This window comes from Mastomys coucha, unplaced genomic scaffold (assembly GCF_008632895.1).
Source record: "Mastomys coucha isolate ucsf_1 unplaced genomic scaffold, UCSF_Mcou_1 pScaffold7, whole genome shotgun sequence".
NCBI classification, from domain to species: Eukaryota; Metazoa; Chordata; class Mammalia; order Rodentia; family Muridae; genus Mastomys; species Mastomys coucha.
In genome coordinates, this window is record NW_022196913.1 from 64454954 (window position 1) to 64465059 (window position 10106).

The 10106-nt window shown below is 42.9% G+C and overlaps 1 protein-coding gene across 4 annotated transcripts in view; it reads left to right on the top strand.

Annotated features, from left to right (window-relative positions):
- The window catches only part of Naa35 (N(alpha)-acetyltransferase 35, NatC auxiliary subunit), a 55874-nt gene extending 45768 nt beyond the window's left edge, over window positions 1-10106 (top strand). For 2 of the 4 annotated variants that reach the window (XM_031359498.1, XM_031359499.1), the window contains exons 17-23: window positions 771-949; window positions 3163-3299; window positions 4227-4294; window positions 5175-5315; window positions 5566-5688; window positions 8202-8282; window positions 9739-10106. In XM_031359498.1, coding sequence (XP_031215358.1) covers window positions 771-949; window positions 3163-3299; window positions 4227-4294; window positions 5175-5315; window positions 5566-5688; window positions 8202-8282; window positions 9739-9798 — 789 coding nt within the window. In that variant the 3' untranslated portion in view covers window positions 9799-10106. The remainder of the gene's footprint in view (window positions 1-770; window positions 950-3162; window positions 3300-4226; window positions 4295-5174; window positions 5316-5565; window positions 5689-8201; window positions 8283-9738) is intronic. The other 2 variants (XM_031359501.1, XM_031359500.1) reach the window with 1 other exon arrangement.

The window sequence follows — 10106 nt, forward strand, 5'->3', positions numbered from 1 at the left end:
GCAGTGTGACACAGGAGGATCATGATGAGTGCATACCTATGGTCACAGAACTCGGCAGTGTGACACAGAAGAATCATGAGTAGAGGCCATCCAGGGTCACATAGGATACCTTTTTTATACTTTAACTTTTGAAAAGCAATTCTTCAAAACAATGATTTAAGGATTAATTTTTTACTCTGATATACATATTTTTCACATAAAATTTAACAGTTTTATACTCCAAAGGAAGAATGTTCTTGAAGAAATGGGAGGATATACTTTGTAAGCATCTTAAATCATGTCTTTGGTCATCAAGATAAATCGTAGCTTGTGTAGAGAAGTATGGTTACCCGACATGAAACAGTTTAAAGGTGACTCCTGGCCAGCAGTGGTGCCCATTACTAACACCACAGACCTGAGGTCACAAGTTGAGGCTTGTCTGTTTTAAGACAGGGCCTGTTTCCTGAGGCTTATTTTTAGCCATTGGACTCACATGATCCTCCTGCTTCAGTCTCTGGAATAGACTAATGGTGCTACATGTTTACAAGCATGGAGCACCTCCTTGTCTGGATAAACTAACTAACTTGCATTAAAATGGATGCTTATGTTGAAGAGTAATTTGGGTAAATATTAAGTATTGCAGGGTAAGAACTTTGCAAACCTCACCAGAAATGCATTTGAAAGGAAGACTTTTTTTTTTTGGAGTGTGAGATTTACATCTTCTACTCATGTTTTCAAATTCTCTCACTATCTTAAATAATTGACCATAATGTAACAAATTATTTTGACAGGCAGAGAAGGTTGATGCAGCGCTTCACACTATGTTGTTGAAACAGGAGCCTCAGAGACAGCATCTGGCCTGTTTAGGAACCTGGGTTCTTTACCATAACCTTCGAATTATGATCCAGTATCTGCTCAGTGGCTTTGAGCTGGAACTGTACAGCATGCATGAGTACTACTACATCTACTGGTGAGAGCTGTGCAGCTACAAGTGATGGGGAACGCAGGTTGTGTGCATCTCTGAAGTGTACAGTTTGGGGTACAGTTTGGGTTACTCTGTGTATGCATGCAGTCTCTGATCACACACACGACTTCTAGGAGGTGGTGCTTTCCTTTCACAGTGTTGAGGCACGGTCTCCATGCCAGCTGGCCTACAAGCCCTGGGTTATTTTCCTCTCTACCATCTCACTGTAGGAACAGTGATGTTAAAGATGCGAGGGACTGCATTTGACTTTATAAAAATAGGCTCTAGGGATTAGAGTCATGTTGTCAATTTTTCTGGCGGGCTCTTTGACCAGCCAGAGCCATCTCACTGACCCCTGGAATATTTTCCCTTAGTGTAGTTTTACTGTACTTGTAGCGTAGCTGGTAAATTATTTTGAGAATTAGAACTAGGTAAAAGTATACATCTTTAGTGATATACGTAACATTACACAAATGTTCTTCCTGCTGTTTGAATATTTCTATGGCAAATACTAGTTAAAATGAATGGGTTGATTCGACATCTTCTATTTGCAACTGTGGAGAAAAGAGAGTGAGTGCAGTTTGCTGACTTGTGCAGCACCAGTCCATGTGGACGCTGTGACTGCATGGTAACCACTGGGAGATGATCATGAGATGATCCACAGATTCCCCTTCAGTGAAGGGAAAGATAGGGAGTTCTAGGAAGAAGCTGTTTGAGTCTATCTTAGACATGAAAAACATGTAGAAAATACACAACAACCAAGTGTTGATCAGCACAATGATGATGTTGAATTATCTTCATCTGTCAAGGGATGGAGACAGTTTTTTCATCAAATGTCAAAATTTGGTATGTTACACTTTGGTATTGTTTGCTTTTTAAACTTACGGTTAAATTCATTTAACTTAATCACTGTCTTGAGAGAGGAAAGACTATTGAAGTCCTTACTAAAAATGAGCGGCTGGTGTTTGGAAGGGCAGAGCACTGTCAGCCCTTTCCTTCACGGTCTGCCCTCAGACAATGTGGTTAAGTATCGCCTGTTATCTCACTGTGGAACTTTGCACTGGGGGATGTATTGTATTCAGTGGGGATTCATTTGTACTCTGTAAAGTGATACTGCATGCTACATGTTGTCCTTAAGAGCTCTTTTGATCTTCCGCACTCCTTCATGCAGTAGTGGTTCCCTTTTGCCTCCTTCAGGAACTTTGATGCTGTGCCTTCAGAATACAGTATCAAAGGCCACTTTTAACTAGTTTCTGTTGGCTGCAATGTTCTGTTTCAAAAGCAAGATGGCTCAGCAGGTAAAAGCCTGCTGACCTGAGCTCAACCCACATGAAAGGTGGAAAGGGAGAATTGACTACACCAACTGTCCTGTAGTGTCCATATGTGCTCTCTCGATACACCACTATCTGTCACCCCCCACATAATGTGAATAATAATAATACATTCAAATGGAATTTCTTATATGTGCTTTGATATTGTAGCCTACCTGGCATCTTTCAGGGCAGCTTTGGAAATAGGTGTCCTAAAATAGTAAGAGATCATAAACATCTTATGGATCTTTGGTTTTTATTTTGTATATGAGTAGTCCTTAATTTTCCTTATTCCTGGTTCTAACAATGTGTGTCATCTCATAGATTTGAACTGCTTCTCTGGTCTAGAATGCATTGTCAGGTTAAATTTCTTTTAGTGTTGAAATAGAATATCTTATTTTACATTCTGAATAAATTTAAATAAGTAAGCCTAGATGCTTCGGGCTTTAGAATGATTGTTATATAATACTAATAATTTGACACTTTCTAAATCAGTTTGTTTCATTTTTGTTGCAAAGAAAGTATTTTCTTAATAGATTGGAGTGAGCCTGACAGCGAAAAAAAAAATTAAGGGTATTCTAATTTGAATGTATGTATCCAGAAATCTTTTGAAAAGTTGTAAAATGGGAAAAGGGAGAGATCACTTTCAATGCTCATTTTATATAAGATCTACTCTTATCAAACTGCAAAAAAAAAATAAAAGTGTTTTCTAAATTTGAAAGCATTACAAACTGCCCGTGTGGGGTTGAGGGCATATTAGAGTATTGCTTGTGTGAGTCCCAAGGCCATGGCTTCAGTCCCTGTCATCAGGATGAAATAGTAAAACCTGTCCATTATCACTAATGCTTGTGTTGGCAAAGCTGTCTCCTGTAGCTCTCTGTCATTAACCAGTACTTTGTGACCTTTAAGGTACCTCTCTGAGTTCCTGTATGCATGGCTGATGTCAACCCTAAGCCGCGCTGATGGCTCTCAGATGGCAGAGGAGAGGATCATGGAAGAACAGCAAAAAGGTCGCAGCAGCAAAAAAACGAAGAAGAAAAAGAAAGGTGCTGTAGACCACTTCAGTCCTGTTCAGACAGTGTCTTAAGTTAGCAGACTGCCTGATTGTTGGAATTACAGGTGTGCACCCTCACATCTGGCCATGTGGACTGTCTGGCAGACAAGTCTTGGAAGAGCCCCTTGTGAGCTGAAGTGGCCCCATGAGTCTGCTGGGCTTCTCTCTCGCTCCCCATCATTAACTGGAAGAGCGACTGGATCCCAGCCAGTGTTAGCGATGGGCCTTGCTTCTCAGTTCCTTTGTACCTCCAGGCACCAGAGGGTCTTAGCGCAGGTGGCAAGTTGTACTCAGTTGTACAAGCAGAATAGGCAGGAGAGCAAGCAGGAGGCCATCTGCAGTTGGGCTGTCACGTTGGGTGTGGACAGGTAATCACAGAGCTATGGGAAGCAGATGGTTCAAAGGCACTATATCACTTCTTGCCAAAATTCTTTACTATGCTCCTTGAAGAACACGGTTGCCTAACTTTTCAGCTCACTGAAGTTGTATTATTTGTAGATTTTGGTCATAAAGTTTACATTAGAGAAGCAAAGTGAAGTTTTTGTTCAGTAAATAAGCAAGGTGTTGGGTTTTTTTTTTTTTAAAAAAAAAAAACTTATTCTCTCATACATCCCTATAGCAGTTTCTCCTTCCTCCCAGTCTTTCCCCATCTTCCCTTGCCCCCAAATCAACTCCTCCTGATTCCCTTAAAAAAAAAAAAAAAAAAAAGGCAGAGCAGGGCAGTTTTTTAAGTTAGTTTTTCTTCTTGTTTCTCTAATATAAATTTTACTTTATAACCAAAATCTATAGATAATATAACTGAAGTGAGCTGAAAAGTTAGGCAACTGTGTTCTTCCAGGACCTGGTACTAAAGAGTTTTGACAAGAAGTAATGTGGGAGGGAGGGGGAAAGTATAAAAGATGATTTTCTCTAATCACAGTTCGTCCATTGAGCCGAGAGATCACAATGAGCCAGGCCTATCAGAACATGTGTGCTGGGATGTTCAAAGTAAGTAATAAGCATCACGTCTTCTTGGTGTGGCCCTGCCGTTCGTGCAGAATGTGTTTCAAATTCCCTCTTGCCTTGATTCTCAGCACATTCTCCTGCCACCCATCTCTCTTGGTCCCCGTCCGTTTGACAGTCACCCTTTTCATACTCGTGTTTCTCAAATAGTTGACACCTTGCCTCATGAGTAGATGGTTCTAGAATTCCTAGAATTGTAATATGTAGGAGTGGACTCTAGCATGGCTGGCCTAAGCAATACCAGGCATTTTTGTAAGGTTCTGGGTATTAATTTTAAGTTGTACTAAGAGGTGACTCACCTGAAGTTACATAAACCAAGAGGGGACATTGGAAAAAGACCCTGGCCTGTATGATTATGTGGCATTTGTTCCTCCAATGTCTTACTTGAAGTCTCAAAGCAGCAACAGAAGCCTGAGATGTGGAAGAGTGTGTGTGATCCCATTGGCGTCATTAATCCCCAGGAGTTTTAATTAATGATAACAAGAAAATTATAATTAATGTATCATTTTCTTCCTCCAACTCCTCCCATGTATCCTCGCTCTCTTTCGAATTCATGGCCTCTTTGTTACACACACGCTATGTATATGTGTATATATATTCCTAAATATATAACTACAACCTGGCCAGTTCATATGTTGTATGTGCTTATATGTATATGATTTTAGGACTGACCACTTGGTATTAGATCGCCAATTGGGGACTGGAAAGTTTTTTGTATAAATCATGGTGTGTAAGTTAAAACCGGGTGAGAAGTGTGTCTTACTCTGGGTTTCTGTGGTTTCCATGAAGATATTTTACGTATGTGAGTGCGGGATATGCCCAGCCCACCTCTCTCGGTGTGCTTTCACATTTCCTTCTCCTTCAGACGATGGTCGCGTTTGACATGGACGGAAAAGTGCGCAAGCCCAAGTTTGAGCTTGACAGTGAGCAGGTCCGGTATGAGCACAGGTTTGCTCCATTCAACAGCGTGATGACGCCACCACCGGTGCACTACCTGCAGTTCAAGGTGAGCTTGCTGCCTGGGGTCACGGTGGTGCCACCCATCCTTCGGGGTGGGGGACAGCTAAAGATGATGAAGGGTGGGGGGAGAACGTTAATCTTAATCTTTAGAATAATTTAGATATTGGGTATGAAGGCTAAGAACGTCATGTCACATGGGCACAGGCTGAGGTGTTCTCAGCATTTGCTTCAGAGTATGTAGATGGTAGTCAGAAGGTTTATATTAAACATTGTGATAAATAGTTCCTTCTTTTTAGGAAATGTCTGACCTCAATAAATACAGCCCTCCTCCTCAGTCTCCAGAGCTGTATGTGGCAGCTAGTAAGCACTTTCAGCAGGCAAAAATGATCCTTGAAAATATCCCCAATCCAGACCGTGAGGTAAGAGTGCATTCACTGTGCATCCTTGGGGAAAGCGTACATTCTGCCACTGGGGGGTGCTAGCTGTAGTGAGTCAACCAGACAGCGCTGTCACATTGCAAGGATTTCAGGTAGGTCTGCCACTTAACCATCTTAAGTCTCTTCCCTCCACCCATAGGGCCTCACTCTTTTGTCCAGGCTGGCCTCTTAGCTCCTGGTAATCCTCTTGCCCCTGCCTCCCTGGTGTTAGGATTAGGTCATGATCTATAGAATACCCAGCTTCCATTACAAGTTTTAAATATGAAAAACTATGCACTATAATACAGTTAACTATAGAACATTCCATACTTGACCATTTTGAAGTAAAAGGCTGTTGCATTAAAAGACTGATCTACAAGAACAAACTTTGAAAGCAAACATGGTTTAATCATTTGATGGTGTAATGTCGCCAGTGTGACGGAGATACATGTACTCTGTTAGTGTAGGAGTTACTCTTGATGCAGCTCTCAGTGCAGAGTGATATGGCATCATTTGTCAGAAACAAGTGGTGCTGGGCTCAGATGGAGTTGCTTGCCTGTCACACAAAGCCTGGGGTATCCTAGCACTGCAAATGAACAAATATGCACATACAAAAAGTGATGAACGTAGATGAGTATTGAGCATAGCAGGTTTTAATTGCAAACAGTACAACTGTAATTCAGTCACCAACAAGGTCAAGGAGACTCAGCTAGCACAGGCTGGAACTGAACAGTATGCCACCATTTCATGGAAGCGTGGCCGAAAAGCCTGGGCATTGTGTGAACAAGTCATGTCCATTAAAAGAGAATTAATGATAGTCACTTAGGCTCTAAGGGGACGTTGAGTGCCTTGGAGAAGACAGCAGGAAAGAGATGTAAAAATTATATTCTAGCACGGTGTGATCGCAGAGACAGAATGATCTCTCTAAGTTCACAGCCAGCCAGGGCTACATAGTAAGACTCTGTCTCAAAAAGAAGAAATAGATCTTCTGGCTAATAAAAATAGTAGTTAAAAAATTTAAGGGAATTTGGGCAGTGGTGGCGCACGCTTTAATCCCAGCACTTGGGAAGCAGAGGCAGGCAGATTTCTGAGTTCGAGGCCAGCCTGGTCTACAGAGTGAGTTCCAGGACAGCCAAGGCTACACAGAGAAACCCTGTCTTGAAAAACCAAAAAAAGAAAAAAAAGAAAATTGAGGGAGGTTCAATAACAGATGATATTTCCTTCATTTATTCAAAGTCTTGTCAAGCACCTATTTTCCCAGCAGAAAATAGCTGGTCTGGGCTTGGGGGAGGAGTCATGTTATGCATTGCACAGAGTGTAGAACTCTAACCATTTTAAATAACCCATTTTAGTAAATTTTAGAAGGTGAAGTGGGTCACATAGATGTTCGGGGATGGACCCTTCTAGACAGGGGGGAACCCCCATGCAGAACAGTCCTGTCCCAGAGTGTTTGGACAGCCCCAGGGACTTGGGATTCCTGTGGTTAGAGTGGGTAGTGAGGGAGGAGCTGTTGGAGTGTGAGCAGAGGACAGACAGCTCTGACTTGTGACAAAGGAACATTCTGCTGTTCTGCTAAAACTGACCCATGCAGGTGGAAGGAAGCTGGAGCAGTGATCCAGTGAACGGTGGTGTGTGTAATCAGTACTGATGTGGGATGTGGGAGGAGACAGGTATGATATGAAAGGTTTTGCCCTGAGCAGCTGAATGGATTGATATGCATGGGTCACAGTGTAGCTTCTGACCTGTCAAATTATCATCATCTTTTTTTATATATATATTTTGAGACAAGGTCTCATCCTGTAGCTTAGACTGGACTGGAACCACTACCAGGCTACCCTCACTCATGGTGGGCCTCTTGTTCAGCGTCTCAGGTCTGAACTTCTGTGTCTCCCTTTTCTGGTGGATGTTTAAATGGAGCTACTGCTCAAGGCAGGTGGATATCCGTCCTGGAATTTAAGAACCCATCCTGCCCTTGTGTGTTTTCACAGTGGTCAATAATGCAGCAGCGGGAACTTCAGGGTCACCTAAGAGAAACGTTGGCTTTGCTATGATTCATGTGTTCAGTGTTTAGACTAGTAATTGTCAGAACTGACAGTTAATACTCCAAGGACTCACGACCTGTCAGGAGTGTTTCTAGGCTTTACATACAGCCATGCTCTCCTAAGAGGGGTGTGTATTGAGCAGTGCTGAGCTAGGCTGTTTCCTGTCTATGAATCCACAGTTGTGTGTGCAGCACAAGGCTGTGTGCATTGACTCAGTCCTCAAAGCAGTCTTTATGGGGTGAGTGAAGTTGTCTTAGGACGGATGTGAGGAACTCACTGGAGAGCTTTGCTGTCAGGTGAATCTGCTGCAAGGCTCCCTGAGCACCACTGTGCTTTGGCTGCTGGGCAGGCAGTGACTGTGCAGGTTCCTGTGAAGGGGGAGGGGAGGAGCGCCTACAGTGAAGCAGCAGCAGCAGCATTTTTCTGGGCAGACCTTAGCTTCCTGCTCTTATCTGAGTGCTCTTCTTGTTTCAGGTCAGTAGAATCCTAAAGGTTGCCAAGCCCAATTTTGTGGTTATGAAGCTCTTAGCAGGAGGACACAAAAAAGAGTCAAAGGTGAGTGTGTTGTGGGGAAAGAGAGTACAGAGCTCCTGTGCACTGTCACAACAAAGGGTATCCTCTGTTCACCTCACTTGGGAGGCAGAGGCAGGCGGATTTCTGAGTTCAAGGCCAGCCTGGTCTACAGAGTGAGTTCCAGGACAGCCAGGGCTACACAGAGAAACCCTGTCTCGAAAAACCAAAAAAAAAAAAAAAAGATAGAGCAGAGTTAAGAGCTCAGAAATAGGGACTGGCAAGATAGTCAATGGTTCAGGGTGACTGCCACCCAAACTGACCTGAGCATGAGAGCTGGCGCCTAACCGGTAGGAGAGATCCAACTTTTACTGTGGCAATATGCTCCCACCACATACACAGTAAATGGAATAAAGTATTTTAAAAGAAAACATGTAGAGCAGATGTGGTGGGAGTAAGTATTTAAATGTCACCTGCCTTAGGGAGGTGGATGCTTCAGCAGTGTCTTAGGGTTTATTGTTGTGAAGAGACACCAAGATCATAGCAACTCTTATAAAGGGAAACATTTAACTGGGGCTGGCTTACAGTTGCAAAGGTTTGGCCCATTATTGTTGTGCCAGGAAACATGGCAGTGTGTATATAGGCAGATACGGTGCTGGAGCTGAGAGTTCTCTACATCTTGATCTGAGGCAGCAAGGAGAGACTGTCACACTGGCCAGACTTGAGCTTAGAAGACTTGAGCCCACCTCCACACTGCTGCACTTCCTCCAACAAGGCTATCCCTCCTAATAGTGCCACTCCCTATGACCGCATACTTGAATCTACAGGGCTATTCCTATTTAGCACCTCTGGTAGTTAGGAGCTATATGTACACATATAAGCAGGGCCATTTCACTCAGGGTATTGAGCGTATCCTCAGAATGGATACATTTCCCTCATTCTTGATGAGGTTTTGAAACAGGGCTCCCTGGACCCAGAGCTCCTCAGTTCAGCTAACCTGGCTGCCTAGCAAGTCCTGAAGGCCTGCCTGTCTCCACCTCCCAGCACTAGAGTTGTAGACCTGTGCTGTCAGGTTCTCGTGCTTGCACTGTGAACCCTGTACCAGCCCAGCTATTAACACTGATAAGATGTGGCGTTGATATGGACTATCTGACTTGTCACAGGCCGGCTCTGATGCAGCTTTGTGGCCTTTGCCTGTTGTGTGGTTTTGCCTCTTCACTTGTTACCCTAAAGCTGAACTGTGTTGCCGTCCTGATCCGGTTAAGCACTTCGTCTGAAGTCCATTTTCCATTAAGTTTCTCTGAATAAACAGCTGGCCTGGGTGTTTTCTGATGAGCTCTTAAAGGAGAAACTCCTTCCTCATTTCTTTCCCTCAGACTGCTGCTACTACACCAGTATCTATTGTACCGCCCTGTTCTGAAACACGCGAAGTCTGAAGTAGTTATGTACACTGTATCAAACCATGCAGCTGTAGTCATTGACTTTCTGGCTTTCTTTTTAGGTTCCTCCTGAATTTGACTTCTCTGTTCACAAATATTTTCCTGTTGTGAAACTGGTTTGAAAGAGACTGCAAAGATGACCATATCTACTCTTGGGAATACATCAGTCTGCCAGATACGGTGACATAAAGTGGATTTCTTGAATGACAAACAGCTTCTTACAAGGAAGACTTTTCAGTTTAACACCCTTACTGGCGAGGATGAAAACTGCTGTTTTAAAGTGGTTTATTATACTCCATGGGTGTAACTGGCTGGAATGCACTGGTGAACGTTACATGGTTTTATTACAGACAAAAATTGTAAACATTTTTTTAATGAATGATTGAGTGAAATAGTGTTTGTAAAGGTTAATAAATTTCTTGACAAAAAA